Source organism: Lolium rigidum, chromosome 5 (genome assembly GCF_022539505.1).
Source record: "Lolium rigidum isolate FL_2022 chromosome 5, APGP_CSIRO_Lrig_0.1, whole genome shotgun sequence".
NCBI lineage: Eukaryota > Viridiplantae > Streptophyta > Magnoliopsida > Poales > Poaceae > Lolium > Lolium rigidum.
This window is the reverse complement of record NC_061512.1, coordinates 165,830,689-165,850,649: the sequence shown is the minus strand read 5'-3', so window position 1 is coordinate 165,850,649 and position 19,961 is coordinate 165,830,689. Positions and strand designations below refer to the sequence as shown.

Here is a 19,961-nt window from a genome sequence, read left to right as displayed (position 1 = left end):
CATCCCAGAGTTGGAGCCGATGCTTTGATAAGGTGATCAAAGATTTTGGATTTATAAAAACTTTTGAAGCTTGTATTAACAAGAAAGTGAGTGGGAGCTCTGTAGCATTCCTGGTACTATATGTGGATGACATATTGTTGATTGGGAATGATATAGAACTTCTTGAAAGTGTCATAGGATACTTGAATATAAGTTTTTTTGATGAAGGATGATGCAGCATATATTTTAGGCATCAAGATTTACAGAGATAGATCAAGATGCTTAATAGGGCTTTCACAAAGTACATACCTGGTCAAATTTCTAAAGAAGTTTATAATGGATGAAAGCAAGAAAGGGTTCTTGCCATGTTGCCAGGTAAGACCCTGAGTAAAACTCAGAGTCCGGCTAAGGCAGAAGAAAGAGAAAGGATGAACAAAATCCCCTATGCCTCGTACATAGGCTCTATTATGTATGACATGTTGTGTATGAGACCGGATATCGCACATGCTGTTAGTTTGACTAGCAGATATCAAAGTGAGCCTAGAATGGAATACTGGACAATGGTCAAGAATATCCTGAAGTAATTGAAAAGGACTAAGGATATGTTTCTTTGTTATGGAGGTGAACAAGAGCTTAATGTAACCAGTTACACCGATGCTAGTTGGAACACCGATCCGGGTGACTCAAAGTCTCAATCTGGATACGTATTTATTTTGAATGGTGCAGCAGTGAGCTAGAGGAGTGCCAAGCAAAGTGTTGTGGCGAAATCTTCAACTGAATCAGAATACACAGCTGTTTCGGAGTCTTCATCAGAGGTGATATGGATGAATGAGTTCATTACTGAGCTTGGTGTGGTTCCTAGTTTGTTGGACCCGATGACCATCTATTGTGACAACATGGGTACCATAGCCAATATATGCACAGAAGACAAGGTCACACAAGAAACTGAAGCATATCAAGCTACGTTTTGATTCTATTCACAAGTATGTCGAAGATGGTGACATAAAGATTTGCAAAGTACAAACAAATCTGAATGTGGCAGATCCGTTGACTAAACCTCTCCCTAGAGAAAAACATGCCACCCACACCAGAACGACATGGGTGTTAGGTACATTACCATGTAATCTAGATTATTGACTCTAGTGTAAGTGGGAGATAGTTGGAGATATGCCCAAGAGGCAATAATAAAGTGATTATTATTATATATTTGTGTTTATGATAAATATTTGTATCCCATGCTATAATTGTATTAACCGGAAATACTAATACGTGTGTGTTTTGTAAACATAAAAGAGTTCCTAGTAAGAATCTTGTTAAACTAGCTTGTTTATTAATACATGATCATAGTTTCCTGATCATGAACATTGGATGTTATTAGTAACAAGATCATATCGTTAGGAGAATGATGTGATGGACACACACTCATAGTAAGCATAGCATAAGATCAAGTCATTAAGTTTGTTTTGCTACAAGCTTTCAAATACATAGTAACCTAATCCTTCGATCATGAGATCATGTTAATCACTAGCACCGGATGGATGCTTTGATGACATCAAACGCCACTTCATAATTGGGTGGTTATAAAGGTGACATTAAGTGTTCTGAAAGTATGAGTTGAAGCGCATGGATCAAGAGTGGGATTTATCCATCCAAATGGCGGATAGATATACTCTGGGCCCTCTAGGTGGAATGTCATCCAATTAGCTCGCAAGCATGTGACTAAGTCAAAAGGGATGTCATATCACGGTACGAGTAAAGAGTACTTATCGGTAACGAGGTTGAACTAGGTATGGAGATACCGATAATCGAACCTCAGATAATTAAGTAAAGTATCGCATGACAAAGGGAATCGACATCGTATGTTAATGGTTCTTTCGATCACGAAGTCCTCGTTGAATATGTGGGAGCCATTATGCATCTCCAGGTCCCGCTAATGGTTATTGATCGGAGAGGTGTCTCGATCATGTCTGCATAGTTCGTGAACCGTAGGGTGACACACTTAGTGTTTGCTGTTGTTTAAGTAGATATGGAATATGGTATGGAGACCGAATATTGTTTGGAGTCTCGGATGGGATCCAGGACATCATGAGGAGGTCCGGAATGGTCCGGAGAATAAGATTCATATAAGGAAAGTTATTTTCCGGGGTTCGGAAAAGTTCGGGAATTTTTCGGTGGTTGACCAGAGGGTTTCTAGAAGGTTCCGAGGGGCCACAGGTGGGCCCACGACCCCGGGAGGGGCCACCTGAGCCGAGGTGGTGCAGTCCAGCCCTAATGGGCCAGGTGCACCAAGCCTCAAGGACCAGGCCTGCCAACCCCCTAGGGTTTAGGGGAAACCGTAAAAGGAGGGAGACTTGGGGTAAGGAAACTTCCCCCTCCCCTTGCGTCGGCCCTAGATGGGTGTGGGGCCAAAGGGGCAACCCTAGCCGACCTCCCAAACTATATAAAGAGGGGAGGGGTGGCCGGCCACTTGCCCCTTCCCCTAACCCTAGCCGCCACCTCTCCTCCCTCCTGCTTCTTCCTGCTCCGGCTTAGACGAAGCCCTGCAGGAATTCTACTGCACCACCACCACCATGCCGTCGTGCTGCTGGGATTCCGAGGGGATCTACTACCTCTGCTGCCTGCTGGAACGGGGAGATGAAGGTCTTCATCGCTCCGTACGTGTGAGCGAGTACGGGAGTGCTTCTAGATCGCAGCACCGGAAGGATCGTCTTCATCAACCACGAGATTGGATCTCGTTAAGTCATTGGATCTTCGAGGGTTAGTTCTCATCTATCTCATTGCACATATCTGATAGATTTGATCTTGGCTTTTCCATAGATTGGATCTTGGTTTTATTCGTCTTTGCGGTAGAATTTTTTTGTTTCCTGTGCAACGACCCCTACATACATCCGCGTGTACCTTCCTAGGGTTAGTACTAGGTAGTCGTGCCATGGAATTGACGCGAGTTGAGACCTTCCGCTCTTACATCGCGCCATTGCTTGGATGGTGGTTGGGCAAGCCGTATGCTGGTCGTGTGCTTGCTTGGGCATGCGTTGACGAGGGAGTGTATTTGAACATGCTATAGTAGTTTGCAATCAATAAAAAGAGATAAGTGGCCAAATATACTCAAGTTCATAATATTAATCAGAACTGAAATATGCATAGAGCTAGGATCGTCACTCTTTACTCGATCTTAATGGGAAAATGGAGGTGGCCACCTACCATCCGAACTAGATCTACATAAATGCCACAAGTCAACGGTACAAAAGGGGTTTACGGTACAAAAATTACTTTAATAAAATAGAAATAGAAGATGTTTGCATATCAAACCAACTGGTTTAGGTTGTACAATTCTGACAATCATGAGGTTCACATGTACGACAATATAGAAGCCATATAGCTCCGTCTCATTAGGCTACTGGCAGCACTGAGACATAGAGCATATAAAGTACTTTCATACAGTAGCCAAAAAATGGATTTGACATGCATGCATATACTCTCACTAGTATAAGTGCTCCGTGTAAATGATCTTCTATAACTGAACTAAAGAAAATATGGACAACATAAAATCCTTAAAATGATAGAAAGAATATGGACGACATTAAATTTTATTATGCACATGAAAAAACAATCACCTGTCAATAATGTTCTCCAAATCCCTGATATCTATCGAAAATTCAATTCGGCTCCTAGGTGCATATGCTCCCTCTACCAAAAAATAATATTTCAAAATGTAGAAAAAATTTGACCAAAAATTTTTCATGTACATTTCCATAATATATGTGCATTCGTCAAGTTTCGCGAAAAACCGATACTCCCTCTGTTCCATTCTATAGTGCCTATTTTTTTTGGCACGGAAATTAGCGCAAGAGTATTTTTTACACAAGACCCCTAGCTGAACGATTTGAGATCAACGTAAACTTTGGGAAATCCATATCTTCCTAACTTACCATAACAATTTTGGGAGTTGAACGATTTGGGAGCTGAACGGGGAGGGTGTAATTGAAAAAAAGCTAAGCTAAAACCTTATATTCTGAAACAAATGCCAAAAATGTATAGGCACTATAGAAAGGAACGGAGGGAGTATTTTTTATGGTCTATGTAAAAAAGAGAAAATTTATATTGTGAAAAGTCTTATTTTTAGCACCAGATTTTTTCCTTTTTACACACCCCACGTGACATGTCAAATTTTCATGAAATAACTTTCTGGGTGTGTACATGTGAATTTTTTGTTTTAATTTTTTTGACATTCTAAAACTTGTCTAAGATGCATTTCAAAATAAAGGGAGCATATGCTCATAGCCGAAACACCACTCCCGATATCTATCCCCTTATTATGGTAAGAATCGAGATAATGGAGGTTGCTTGTTAATTAGTCCACTAGACTTGTAAGATTGTACCCCGTCTGTGTTCCGACTGGCATGTAAAGTTCCGTCCACGCAGTAGGTTTGATCTAGACAGTGCTCCAATTAAATGCTGACCAAGTCAAAGATTTGAAATTTCATATCTCATAAGATGAATGACAAATGTTAGGTGCAAAAGGCAGATTGTAAGCCCAGCTTGTGAGTTCTAGCACTAGCAGCTAGCTCTTGGCGCGAGCACAGTAGTCATGCAGGTGCACTCACATTTTTCTCATTCATGAAATCTTCATTCACTCGATGGTGAATTGTTGATGGGTGGTGAGCTTTCGTGGAACCACCGTGCATGCATTGGCGACTTGGTAGTTGATAGAGATGGAAAAAGTAAAAGAAATACTCGGTCGTCACATATCATAGTATCCTTAGCTAGATAGAACGAATCGTACCTGCTACCTTACTTCGAAGCGTGGATTCGACATACTCAAACGAAACTTCAGAGACATTGATGGAAAGTAATTTAATCAGCGCGTTCAAGCAACCAGAGACTATTTCCATCCGTTGGTACGGTTCTACTGGGCGTCTCGGCTCCTTCTGCTGCGCATGTGGCCACACACTAGTAAAGATCGGGCCTCTTCAGACATGGCTGAAATAGACTATTGCACACGCTAAACCTAACGTCACAAGGCGAGGGTGGACAATATACCAAAACAAAGCACACTGATTTTAAAACCGTGTGCGACAGGATCCAATCCCGCACACGGTTAATTACGTGAAATCGTGTGTGATAGGCTAATCCGTCACACACGGTGTGCTCCTTTATCGACCGTCGACAGACAGAAAGATCGCAAAAGTTGTTGTTAATTTATATGTATGTATTTGACAGAGATATCACATGTTTGTCTTAACCAGCCGTTCAGTTTTTGCCAGCATTGCTGATGTTTGATATATGCAGCAAGCAAACCCAGCTGTCCCTAATAGCCCATAACTCAACATTGCATTCACGACAAAGTACCAAACTTATTTATATTTGATTATACATTTCATAATCATACAGCACATATACACATATATTTCGACATAGATTAACTCCTATCTATAGAAACGTGAGTTCTGCAGAAACCTCAAATAATGGATCAATTGGAGCTTATTTGTTAAAGCCACCACCCTGGTATCACAGATCCAACTTTGTTCAACGAATAGAAACAAGAATTTCAATAGTTTTTTGTTACACTATTTTGAGATTTGGAGATCTATGAAAACACAAACCTTAATTAATAGGGTGATCAACTTAAAGTGAAAGTGAACTCATGCTATGAACGTACATATTTACCGGAAAGGTGACTCCCACTAAGAAAATATGTCGCTTATTTAAGACATATATACGTTAAACCTAAGGTATAAACTCTAGTGGGCTGAGGGAATTCAACATTAAGTTGGTTCTCTCCTTTATTTTATCTATTTGACAAGTACACTCTTTGTAAATAACATTTTTTTCATCTAATCAAATCGTAGAACGTCTTCCTCTTACAATAAAAGAATTAAAGTGATCAAATTAATGAATGGACCAGGTCATTGCCTAGGCCGCCACCACACCAAATCTGTTTTCTGGGCACGGAATATCTCATGAGAAATCTGCCCTTTTTTCTCTCACGTGAAGCACTTCGAGCATCGTGAATTCCAACGGCCAGAAAATGAAGCCAAAACGAAACACCTTACTAATTGGACATGTGAGAGTAAGAATTACTACTCCGTCGTCAGTTAACTCACTTTAGCATTAGCTTCCTAGAAACAACCGTAGCTGCTACCTAGGAGTACATCTTTAAAGTAAAGAGAAAAAGTGTGCCTTCACATACTAGCAAACAGAACGTGAAAAGTTGATGCAAAATAACTTCATCAGCAAGTTCTAGCAAACACTGACCATTTCCATCCATCGTTGGATTATACTTGACTTCTTCCTTCTGCTTCTTGTATGGACACACCCACACTGCTTGCTGCAGCTATATAAGTCCACCCTCTCTGCATCTTCGAAGCATCAGCCACCCACAAACACACAACAAGCAACAGAGGAGAAACACAACCAAAAAGCCTATAAAGAAATGGCATTCTCTTCTTCCTTCCTTGTCCTCGCCGCTCTTCTCGCATTGGTCCCATGGCAGGGCATAGCCTCCGACCCTAGCCCACTCCAAGACTTTTGTGTCGCCGACAAGAAGTCTCCAGGTATTATTTACTTCGTGACTTACTTGTCAAGTTATTACCAAATATACATGTTGTGTCTCTTGATATTATGATTGTGGAAATAACAATCAAACACCCATACTTACATCTTAAATTTGTTGCGCACACAGTGTTTGTCAACGGGTTTGTTTGCAAGAACCCTAAGGATGTTAATGCTGATGATTTCTTCAAGGAAGCTAACCTTGACAAGCCTAGGGTGACCAACAAGGTTGGATCCAACGTCACCTTAATCAATGTCATGCAGATTGCTGGCCTCAACACCCTCGGCATCTCACTAGCACGCATAGACTATGCGCCCTTAGGTCAGAACCCACCACACACGCACCCTCGGGCCACCGAGATCCTCACAGTCCTTGAGGGTACATTGTATGTCGGTTTCGTCACGTCAAATCCAGAGAACAAATTCCTCTCCAAGGTTCTTAACAAAGGGGATGTGTTTGTGTTTCCCGTGGGGCTCATCCACTTTCAGTTCAACCCCAACCCTCACAAACCAGCTGTTGCAATTGCTGCCCTTAGTAGCCAGAACCCAGGAGCTATCACCATTGCAAATGCAGTATTTGGATCAAAGCAACCAATCTCAGATGATGTTCTTGCCAAGGCATTTCAGGTGGAGAAGAAGACAATTGACTGGCTTCAGGCTCAGTTCTGGGAGAACAACCACTACTAAGTCAGACTTTGGTTAACCTCTATGGAAGATCTATGTTTGATGTGTGCCAAGAGCTTGCTTTAGTTTCTGGCAGTATGTGCATCTCAATGTTTAAATAAACGACACATATGTCATGGTACTACATGTGCCCGTGAGTATGAATGTACTTTGAGCTTTCAAATAATTAAAAGTGTTGCTTTGTTTCTGACTCGGAGCATATGCTACTTTCATGTGTCTTTTTCTCGCGAAAATAAATCAAAACTGGGGACTATGTTGCCCTAGTTCCAGAGCAAAAGTATCTTCATTAGTAATTAAGTATAGCATGAGATCGACGGTTGTACGTTTGATGCAAATGGTACATATATAGTATTTGTATTTCATACTCACTCGGTTCTCAGATAAATTGCCTCCTCTTTTTCATTAATTTTCCTCGCTTCTCTTCTCGCATTGGTCCCATCGCAGAGCATAGCCTCCGAACCTAGCCCACACCAAGACTTTTGTGTTGTAGACAAGAAGTACCTAGGTATTGTTTACGCCGTGATTTATTTATCAGGTTATTACAAAATATACATGTTGTCTCTCACGAAATTTTTCTTTCGGAAATAACCGTGCAACAACCATACTTATATTTCGAATTTGTTGTTCATGCATTGTTTGTCAATGGGTTTGTTTGAAACAACCCGATGGATATCAACGCTGAAGACTTCTTCAAGGCAGACAACCTTGACAAGTCTAGGATGACTAACAAGGTTGGATCCAAAGTCACCTTGATCAATGTCATGAAGATTGCTGGCCTCGACACCTTGGGCATCTCACTAGCACGCATAGACTATGCACCCTTAGGTCAGAACCCACCACACACGCACCCTCGCGCCACCGAGATCCTCACAGCCCTTGAGGGTGCATTTTATGTTGGCTTCGTCACGTCCAATCCGGAGAACAACTTCCTCTCCAAGGTGCTCAACAAAGGAGATGTGTTTGTGTTCCCCTTGGGGCTCATCCACTTCCAGTTCAACCCCAACCTTCACAAGCATGTTGTTTTAATTGCTGCACTCAGTAGCCTATCCCAGGAGCTATCGCAATTGCCAATGCGGTGTTTGAATCGAAACCACTGATCTCAGATGATGTTTTTGCCAAGGAATTTAAGGTGGAGAAGAAAACAGTAGACTTGTTTAGGCTCAGTTCTAGGACAACAACCACTACTAAGTCGATCTTCGGTTGACCTTCATGGAAGATCTATGTTCGTTGCGTGCACAGAGCTTTCTTTAGTTTTTTGCTATATATGAATCTTAAGCCTCCTTTTCGATTTTTTTTAAATTTAATCTATTAATAAATTCGACATATGTGCCTGTGAGTATGAATGTATTTCCACCTTTCGAATAATTAACAGTGTTGGTATTTGTCCGACTCGCAGCATATGCTACTTTCAAGTGTCTTGCTTCCCGACAATAAATAAAAACTAGGGACTTTGTTGCCCTGGTTCCATCGCAAAATTATCTTCATTATAATTTCAGTATAAGTTTAACATTGACAGCTGTACATATGATGCAAATAGTGCATGTTTGTATATCATACATGTGAAGGGATTACAATATTCACTCTTGATCATGCCAAACTTAAAGTGCAATATGTATTCCTATATTTCATTTATGATGACCTTATTGACATTTCATTATATATTTTTTACTTATGTGTCATCAGTCTCAGATAGATGTTGCGAGTTGGTTATTGATAACCTTTTCACTGAGTATCTAATCAAGTATTGTGCCAAAAATCATAATGATTAACTCAAATGGTAAGACGGCTGAATTGCAACTCAAAAATAGAAAAAAAAACAAGGAATAATCGCTTAATTAGTGACAAGAAGTAGAAACAAGTTCTTGGGCCCTTGATACATCTATCGTACACTATCTCAATGTTTTTACTATATATGTACACAACTCGTGGAGATATACAGAAACTCATGGAGATATACAAACATAAGATGTTGTTTGAGATGCTTCCTTGTAGCAAACTCTATGCTACATAATATTATTTATTTGAAGGAAACGGGCTCTATGAAAAAATATAGTTTTAAACTATCTATCTATTGAAAGTAATTTTTTAACAAATGAGGTAAGTTAAATGGCCTAAAAAGTTGCTAATGTACAACGTGTACTCGCACTTCCAGAGAATAAATTTTCAAACCATGTTATTGGAATGGATGCAAACAGCCGCTCATTTGTCCAACAAACCATTCCATTTAGACTCCGTTGGGAATGAAGGAACTCAAAATATAGGAATATGAAAATGCAGGAATTCGAATGTCATATATCATGAATTTCTACATGAACCAAAACCACAAGAAAGTTCCAAAAAGGACATTTGAATGTTACTAAGGAAAAACACAGAAATTATAAACACGGGTAGATGAAAACACGATGGGAGATCTCATGATAGTTTTCCTAAAAAATCCTTTGGAATAGCCTTTTGCATAGGAATTTCAAATGAATCTTAGATTCCCATTCCTTTGTTCCAAACGTCAGCGTAGGTTTTTCTATAGGAATTCTATCCTCCCAAAGTTCTATGCATTTTCTTTTTTCCAAACGGGACCTTGGGGTATTAATAGACGTAATATTCATACTAGGGGTGTGCTCTATAATGCATACAACTCAGTGCACGTAGCGAAGATGTCACCTAGACAGAAAAAATGAAATGTTTAAGAGACAGTACCAAAGTGGAGGTGCATGAGTGATCGTAATGTCATCACGTCGATCAGCAAAGTCGTCAAAACGTGCACCCGGTCATAATTTCTTTCGGAGTTGTTAGTTACTTGCGGGAAAGCCATGACATTAATCGGGATGCCGCGCGCATATGCTCACCAAACCAAGATACGCGATTGAGACCGCGTCAGATTAGTTGGTAGTGCTGACATATATAAAGCTCGATCGTAAAACAGAGCTCAATGCAGCTTTGTCAACGTAATCTAGCAGCAAGCTGAACACATTTCAGACTGGTTCTGTCGCTCACAGGGTCACATGCGCCCGCCGTCATCCGGAGGACCAAATCGCCGTGCCCAAGGTTACTTGGTTAATAAACAACAAGAACAGTAATCTGTTCTTAGGTCCTTGGTCATACTATACCGTGAGAATATTAGAAAATTCTAGCCAGCTAGTGGGCTAAAAGATTACAAGATCTGGGACTATACATGAAGTCACACTCCCCAAATTCAGTCCCGTGGAGGCCTCCTCTCTCTCTCTCTCAAGAATCAAGATAGAACCAGAAACAACAAAATACTAATAAACATTAGAAGTACTGTCTTCGATCCATAATAAGTGTCGTCGTCTTAGTTTAGAATAATCAGAGTTGTAAATGAAATCACCAAAATTTGGAGCATCCGCTTCAGCCTCCCTCCCCTGTAAACCTTGTTCTCTTAGAGATAGTAAAAGCAACAGCAAATCATAAATATTGGAGATATATAAATGCACTCGCTTGGTACCCCACCATTGCTTAAGATGCAGTGCATCATGGGCGTAGCCTGCCAGTAATACTGCCCACTGCAAAGCGCATGTTTACTTTGCTTACATGATTTTTTTTCCTTTGCTTGAAAGAAATGTTCCATGTTCTTCTTTGACATTTATTGGGTGCATGGAATAAATTCATACCAAGATGGAGATTCTTTATCTGACGAGACATTTAGAATGCAGTTTCAGAACATGTTTGGCAAGCCAGAAGGTTAAAGCTGGCTGACTGTACCCCTAATATAACAAGTGGAATCCTCCTGCAGAGTAAAGTAGTAAAATTCCATATTAATGAAACTTTTGATGCATTGACTGTGAGTGGTGGCCAACAAAGACGTGATCGATGCGGGAAAGGGCTCTCCCCTACCCTAGCACCGAGCGTGGACTCCGGCTAGTAGTGGCCCAAACAGATCTCGGCTACTACGGCGAGGGGGAGCAGGCGGTGGCAGCATCGACGGGGGGCACCATTTCGGTCTAATGGATTTCGCTGTCCCTGGCGGGCAGGGCCAGGTAGGTCACTCAAGCTAACCGCGCGTGTCCGTGTTATGTTCACACGGACGCATTCGTGGCTCAAATTTGGATCGTGTTTGCGTCTCGCGGACAGCTCGGTTAGTTTGTGTCGGGCCGCTGGGCTGAGAGCAGACCCAAACTTTAACCGGCTGATGCAAAGGATCACTTTGTGTTCATTTGCGCCGGACAGCTTGAGATTCCCTAAAAACCACCATCCATGTGGTGGCTAGGGTGAAGGTTCATATATATAGCATACAAAATATCCATAAAAAGTCGTTTTATGTGAGTTGAGGAGGGATGTTGCTGAAACCTGATTATTTGTGTTAGCTAATCGCATGCTCTTCTTGTTCATTGACCTTGTCATCTCCGTGCATGTTTTCTCAGTTCAATCTACTGCCATTTTCATCGGTACTAGCTACTTTACTTAGTCGGCCATTACCTTACGACGTCTCAGATGGATGTATTAGTAGGGTGCAGAGATGTGGTAGTAGTTTGAAAGGTCCACAAAAGAAAATTGCAGCATACAAGCAACCCGGAAGAAACCATTTCAGTGTTCTAGCAGGTTTCTACTTTATTTACTTATTTTTTTAACAACTGTCGGGCTTAAAAATTAACTTCCATAAGAGTGAAATTTTTGCTTTTGGTAAGGCAAAGGATATGGAGGATCGATATAGACAAATTTTTCGGTGTGAGTCTGGAACTTTACCTTTAAAGTACCTTGGGATTCCGGTACATTATAGGATCTTGCGGAAGGGAATGGAACCCTGTAGAAACTCGGTTTGCCTCTAAGTTGGGGGGATGGCGTAGTAAACTTTTTTCGTATGGGGATAGGTTGGTTCTCATAAATTCGGTCCTAACTAGTTTGCCAATGTTTATGCTCTCGTTCTTGGAAATCCCAATTGGGGTGAGGAAGAGGCTCGATTTTTATAGATCAATTTTTTTCTGGCAATCTGATGAGCATAAGAAGAAGTATAGGCTGTCTAAATGGAACATCTTGTGTAGACCAAAGGATCAAGGGGGGTTGGGAATTGAGGTTTTGGAATTAAAGAATAAATGTTTATTGAGAAAATGGTTGTTTAAACTTCTTTCTGAAGAGGGTATGTGGCAACAGCTCATATGTAACAAATATCTTAAGAACAAAACTCTAGCTCAAGTAGAGGTTAAACCAACTGATTCACCGTTTTGGAAGGGTCTTATGCATGTGAAAGAGGAATTCTTCAAGAGAGGTTTTTTCAAAGTAGGGGATGGGAAATCTGTGAGGTTCTGGGAAGATGTGTGGTTGGGAGATACGCCATTGTCCAACCAATATCCGGCTTTGTATAATATTACTCAACATAAAAATGTGTCAGTTTCCACTGTGCTTTCTTCTCAACCTATCAATGTTACGTTTCGAAGAAGTTTGAATGATAGTAAGTGGTTGCAATGGTTACATCTATGCCAACGTTTAATTACAATAAATTTGACTTCTGAGGCGGATAAGTTTATTTGGAAACTAAACGACTCGGGTATTTTTTCAGTCAAGTCTATGTATCTTGATTGGATGAATGGGCATACTATTTACCTGCGCAAATATATATGGAGGTTTTACGGCATATTGCAGCTTACACACTATAACTCTACAACACTCCCGGTGCAACGCACGGGTATTTTTCCTAGTATTTTATAATGGGAGCATTTGCTCCTATGAGCCAAAACTCCACCTCCATATGTGAAGGGGTTATAATATTCACAATTGATCATGCCAAAATTAAAGGGCAATTCAGTATTCCTATATTTCATTTATGATGACGATATTGACATTCCACGTGCATTAAATTTATTGTACTTATGTGTCATCAGTCACAAATAGATGGTGAATTGTTCATTGATAACCTTGTCACTGAGTATCTAATCAAGTATTGTGCCAAAAATCATAATGATTAACTCGAATGGTAAGGTGACTGAATTACAAAACAAAATAGAAACAGGCAAGAACTACTCGCTAAATCAGCAACAAGAACTAGAAAATAGTTCTTGGGCCCTTGAAATTACTACCGTGCGGACATTATCTCAATGTTTTCCATATATGTACGTAACTCATGGAGATATATGAAAATAAGTTATTTATTGAGTTGTTTCCTTGTAGCAAACTCTATGCTACAAAATATTATGTATTTGATGGAAACGAGCTCTATGAAAAAATATAATTTAAACTATCTATTTATAGAAATTTATTTTCTTAACAAATGAGCTAAGTTAAATGGCCTAAAAAAGTTGCTAATATACAACGTGTGTCGCACTTCCGGTGAATAAATTTGCAAACCATGTTACTGGAATGGATGCAGGCAGCCGCTCATTCGTCCAGCAAACCATACCATTTAGGCCCAGTTGGGAATGAAGGAACTCAAAATATAGGAATATGAAAATTGCAGGAATTGAGATGTCATCCTAAATTTGTACAGGAACCAAAACCACATGAAAGTTCCAAAAACATCATTTGAATGTTACATAGGAAAAACACAGGAGTTATAGACACGGGTAGATGAAAACATGAGGTCAGATCTGATGTTAGTTTTCCCCAACAATCCCGTGGAATAGCTTATTGCATAGGAATTTCAAAGGAATCTCAGATTCTCATTCCTTTGTTCCAAACGTCACCATAGGTTTTTCTATAAGAATTCTATCCTCCGAAATTCCTACGCTTTTTCTTTGTTCCAAACAGGACCGTGGTGTATTAATAGCCATAATACTCATATTAGGGTGTGCTCTATAATGCATACAACTCAGTGCACGTGCGAAGATGTCACCTAGACAGATTTTTTTTTAATGTTTAAGAGACAGTACAAAAGTGGAGGTGCAAGAGTGATCGTATTGACATTCAATGTGCATAATATTTTTTAAATCGCAAATAGATGGTGCAAGTTGATTATTGAGAACTTTGTCACTGAGTATCTAATCAAGTATTGTGCTAAAAATCATAATGATTAACTCAAATGGTAAGGCGGCAGAATTGCAAAAGAAAAATAGAAAACGACAAGGACTACTCGCTTAATCAGTGACAAGAACTACAAATTAGTTCTTGGGCCCTTGATACGACTACTGTGAGAACATTATCTCAATGGTTTTCCATATATGTATGCAACTCGTGGAGATATACGAAAGTAAGTTTATTTTTGAGTTGTTTCCTTGTAGCAAACTCTACGCCAGAAAACCATTTTATTGGGCTGCTTGAAAATATTATTTATTTGATGGAAACGAGCTCTATGAAAAATATAATTTTAAACTATCTGTGTAAAGTAATTCTTTTAACAAATGAGCTAAGTTAAATGGCCTAAAAAAATTCTAATATACAACTTGTACCCACACTTCCTGTGAATAAATTTGCAAACCATGCTATTGGAATGGATGCAACAGCCACTCATTTTTTTTCCAACCAAACCATGCCATTTAGACCCCGTTGGGATTGAAGGAACTCAAAAATGTAGGAACATGAAAAATGCAGGAATATTCATATTAGGGTGTGCTCTATAATTAATGTATACAACTCAGGTGTACGTAGCGAAGATGTCACCTAGACAGAAAAAAAAAATGAAATGTTTAAGAGACAGTACCAAAGCGGAGGTGCAAGAGTGATCGTAATGTCGTCATGTCGATCAGCAAAGTCGTCAAAGCGTGTACTTGGTCATAATTTCTTTTGGAGTTGTTAGTTACTTGCAGGAAAGCCATGACATATTAGTCGGGATGCCGCGCGCGGATATGCTTACCTAAACAAGGGCTAGCAAGATACGCGATTGAGACCCGTCAGGTTAGTTGGTAGTGCTGACATATAGAAAGCTCGGTCGTAAAACAGAACCCAATACAGCTTAGTCAGTGTGATCTAGCAGCCAGATGAACACGTTTGAGACTAGTTCTGTCGCTCATAAGGTCACACCGACAGTTCAGCACATGCATGCACCGTCATCCGGAGGACCGAATCGCTGTACCCAAGGTTACTTGGTTAGTAAACAACAAGAACAGTAATCTGTTCTTAGGCCCTTGGTCAGACTATACCGTGGGAACATAAGAAATTTCTCAATCTATAGACTATACACAAAAAAGTAGCCAGCTCGTGGGCTAAAAGATTACAAGATCTGGGACTATACATGAAGTGACTCACCTGAAATTCAGTCCCGCGGAGGCCTTATCTCTCTCAACATAGAACCAGCAACAACAAAAAACTAATGAACATTAGAAGTACTGCCTCCGGTAAATACACCTCAAATAATAAGTTTTGTGGTTTTAGTTTAGAATTGCAGTAAATGAAATCACCAAAATTTGGAGCATCTGCTTCAGCCTCCCTCCCCAATAAACCTCGTTCTCTTGAAGATATAACAAACAACAGCAAATCATAAATATTAGAGTTATAGAAATTCACTCGCTTGGTACCACGCCATTGCTTAAGATGCAGTGCATCATAGGCGCAGCCGCGTAAGGCTAGCCGGACAGTAATATTCCCACTGCAAAGCGCCAGCCACCACTCACAGTCAAGGCATCAAAAGTTTCATTAATATGGACTTTTAGTACCTTACCTGAAGGAGGATTCCACTTGTTATATTAGGGGCACACTCAGCTAGCTATAACCTTCTGGCTTGTCAAACATGTTCTGCCTTCTGATGTCTCTTCAGACAAACAATCTCCATCTTGTGAATTTATTCCTTGCACCCAATATATGTCAAAGAAGAACAGGGAACATTTTAGCAAGCAAAGGAAAAAAAATCATCAAAGCATATTAAAGATGATTTCCCTGAAAACACGTCTATGCATCTCAATCTAGAACTGTATCTGTGACATCCATGGGCAATTACTTAAAGTCCAATACCGCTGGATTTATGACCTAAAATGAACTAGATATGTGTAGACTGGCTTCACTGGACTTAGACCTGAGGAGGATATTAAGTACAGTAGCATTTGATAACCTTGGACAAAGTATTTGGATAGTCCAGGGTCCAGTGGACGTGTGCTGATCCAGCACTAGTAGGAAAAGCCTCATCAGTGGCGCACCAAAAATGGATTCTGTGGCGCATGGGAGGTGCGCCACAGAAACTTCGCCACAAAAATAAGGTTTCTGTGGCGCACCGGCCCATGCGCCACAGAATTAAGGTTTCTGTGGCGCACGTGTGCTTAGGTGCGCCACAGAAAAGCGTGCGCCACAGAATTGGTTTTCAGTGCGCCACAGAATTTGCTTGTATTATACACGATTTTGTGCTGCCTGCTATACACATGCAGTTTATAGACAGCAATATACAGGTTATATACAGCAACATTCAGATATAATATAAATATCATGTACATTGCACAGATATAACATAGACATCATCATCACATTACTTAGAGCCCGATCGAGATACATATATAGTGGCAAGTGTCAAATGTTTTGCATACAACTCTTAATTCATACAAAATTCACAATTTCGAGATACAAAGTAGTCTTCATCCGGTTCCTCCTTTGCTCCCTCATCTCTACCCACCAGGCTCGCTTGCATCGGGGTCTTCATCCAGTTCCTACTATGATGAAAATGGAAGAAAGTGAGACCAACAAGTCCGATGCACAAGAGATTGATATTTGTCCTATCTTACCAGGCTCACTTACGCCACCCCCGAGTGTACGGTGACCAAACATTTTAATCATCGGCATTTTGAAAATCTCAAAGCAAATGGAATGACAAAATGGAATAAGTGCCTCATACATTGTTGGTCAACACAAATACTATGGTCAGAAACCATAGTTGCAGTATACACCGCAAGTATACTTTGCGTAAGGGCCCCCTTTCCCCGGCCGCCGTTCCGTGAACGGGTGCTTGACGACAAAACAACGCCGATCTGCCTCTCCGGCGCAGAACCACGGCAGTCCCTCGCCATCCAGTGAACGAGTCCTTGATGCAAAGACCGTGCCGGCCTGCCCAGCATTATGCCGGGCCGTGTTGCCGCGCTTCAGGCCGTGTGTCCCGCGCCTGCCTCGTTCGCCTTCTTGCCCGGTGAACCAATAGACCGATCGTTGCAATAAGGAAACCGATGACGGCCGGTCGCAAGATTAAATTGCGATCGGCCGTCATCGGCTTCCTTATTCCAACGATTAGCCTATTCGTTCACCGGGCAAAAAGGCGAAGAGTGCAGGGCGCGTGAGACACGGCCTGAAGCGCGGCAACAGGGGTCGGTATGATGCTAGGGAGGCTGACACCGTCTTTGCATTAAGGACTCGTTCACGTACTGGACGGCGAGAGAAGAAAAGTGGTGATGCGCCGGAGAGGCAGGTCGGCGTTGTTGTCTCGTCAAATACTCGTTCACGGAACGGCGGCCGGGGAAACGGGGGGCCGTCTACAAAGTATATTGCGGCGTATAGGTGACCAAACATTCTAATCATCGGCACTAAAATGGAAGAAAGAGCCAAGTGGTATCTCAACTAGATATCATATGCCTCATACTTTGTTGGTCGAAAGAAATATTAACATTCCGGGATGGGGTCGGTGAGGCCAGGTAGGATGCACAAGAGATTGATATTTGTGCCATCGCACCGAGCTCACCGGCCCCACCCCGGAGTGTACAAGTGACCAAACAATTTAATCATCGGCACTAAAATGGAAGAAAGGCCAATGCAATTAAGAAGTAGCTAGTATGAACTAAATGGAATGCCTCATACTTTGTTGGTCGAAACAAATATTAACATCCAGGGATGGAGTAAGCGAGGCCAGATAGGATGCACAAAATATTGATACTTGTGCCATCACACCAGGCTCACTTGCTCCACCCCCGAGTGTACGAGTGATCGACCAACCATCTAATCATCGGCAAGTACAAAAACACCAACAAACCAGCAACCATGGTGACATAAGTCAAGATGCTCAAACACACATAGCATGCATGGAGCGAGATGCTCCAAAGGGATTATTCATCACTTGGTATATAGACCAAGTGATGCTGGCAAAAGAGAGGTCAATCAAGAACCAAGTAAATCCAGTAAGTGATAGATATGCCTAAACAAGCAACAACACATAGCATATCCCAGCCTAACCGGATGAGACAAGTCTTGGTAGCCAACTGAATCACCTAGCACCACCTAGCCTTTTAAAACCATCGAAACTGTCTTTTTCTTCAAAGGATCACCACAAGTGGCATTCATTTACATGATCCCCTACTGTGGATATCTCTATTTTCATCAAAGCCAACAAGAAATAGAAATTTATCATTACTCAGTTGAGTTCAAAACAAAGCTGGGGTACCATAAGGGATTATTCACACTTGGTAGTAACCAAGTGATGCTGGCAAGAGAGAGGCCAAGCCTGAGCTAGTCAATCCAGTAGAGATGGATATGCATAAGTAAGCAAGAACACATAGCCTATCCAAGTTAACCAGATAAAACCAACCTTGACAACCAACTTAATAACCTAGCATCACCTAGTCTTTTAAAACATTAGAAACTTCCCATTTTCTTCAAAGGATACCACAGTGGCATTCATTTACATGATTCCCTAATGTGAATATCTATATTTTAGTATACCATCATAAGCATTCCATTTAAATCACACATTTTAGTATCTGTTCTTATCCAAGTTTTTGCCTCGGCCTTTGCATCATTGGCTGAGCCAAGACATCAAGCATCCGGCCGAGGAGCATTCTTTCTTTTTAGGGAATTATATGAACTATATGCACATGATCCAAGTAAGCATCCCCACTAATCGAGCATTATAAGCATAGTAGCATACCATAAGCTCACAACAATCCATCAAGTAAATCATCAGGGGTCCAGAAAACTTGGGATCCAGAAAACTAATCCCAACAGAGAATTACTTGGGGTCCAGAAAACTAATCCTAGGCCAACCAAGAGCAACTATAAATATGTATGTATACAAGCTCACCAGTAGCATTGTAGCATACCATAAGCTCACAAGAATCCATCAAGTAAATATGTATGCAACAGCAATGAGCCAACAGCAACAGCAATGAGCCAACAGCAATAGCTTCGGCACAGCAACAACAATGAGCCAACATCAATAGCTTCAGCACAGCCAACAGCAACAGCAATGAGCCAACAACAATATCTACAGAGACATAGCAATAGCTTCGGCACAGCAACAGCAATGAGCCAACAGCAGCAAGCACAGCACAGCACAGCAACAGCAGCAGCACAGCAACAGCAACAGCACAGCAGCAATTCGTCGAGCACCTTGTGCGCGCGCGGGAATTAAGAGGGAGGGGAGGGGAGGGGAGAGAGATCACCAATGACAGGGGTGGAGGAGGAGGTTGAAGATGACGGCAGGGGTGGAGGAGGAGGAGGACGCGGCGGCTCCTCCACCTTGACGCGACGGCGGCCCCTCCTCGCCGTAGCGGCAGCTTGTGCTGCATGTGGCGGGGATGGGAGGAGCGTGGCGGCATGCGGCCCTCACGGAGGAAGGCGGCGGCGACAGCGATGGCGACGACCATGGCGGCGCGCGGCGGTACGGATCGGAGGAGAGGGGAGAGGGGAGGGGAGAGGGGAGAGGGGAGAGGTGAACAGGCGTGGGGGAGGGCACAGACGGCGCGCGCTGATATAAGTTCTCTTAGTTCTGTGGCGCACCAGAATAAGTGCGCCACAGAATCAACTACTTCTGTGGCGCACCGAAGCACGTGCGCCACAGAAAGAGTTATTTCTGTGGCGCAGCACGCCATGTGCGCCACAGAAATACCTACACTAATAATTGGTGGTGGCAGGATGTGGGCCCCATGTAATTTCTGTGGCGCAGGGTTCAGTAGTGCGCCACA

General features: G+C 41.7%; 1 protein-coding gene and 1 pseudogene across 1 annotated transcript; both read left to right on the top strand.

Moving 5' to 3' along the window:
- The first annotated feature begins 6,363 nt into the window (after positions 1 to 6,363).
- On the top strand, positions 6,364 to 7,387 carry LOC124653667 (germin-like protein 8-11). The gene is made up of 2 exons (XM_047192736.1): positions 6,364 to 6,533; positions 6,662 to 7,387. The coding sequence occupies exons 1-2, from the start codon at positions 6,413 to 6,415 to the stop codon at positions 7,216 to 7,218; spliced, it is 678 nt and encodes a 225-aa protein (XP_047048692.1). The 5' UTR covers positions 6,364 to 6,412; the 3' UTR covers positions 7,219 to 7,387.
- Positions 7,388 to 7,599: 212 nt separating this feature from the next.
- On the top strand, positions 7,600 to 8,403 carry LOC124656660 (annotated as a pseudogene).
- The last annotated feature ends 11,558 nt before the right edge of the window (positions 8,404 to 19,961 follow it).

Excerpts from the sequence above, each read along its gene's own strand:
- LOC124653667 (XM_047192736.1), top strand. The coding sequence starts at position 6,413 with ATGGCATTCTCTTCTTCCTTCCTTGTCCTCGCCGCTCTTCTCGCATTG. Across the intron at positions 6,534-6,661 it reads CGCCGACAAGAAGTCTCCAG|TGTTTGTCAACGGGTTTGTT; the intron begins GTATTATTTACT and ends TTGCGCACACAG.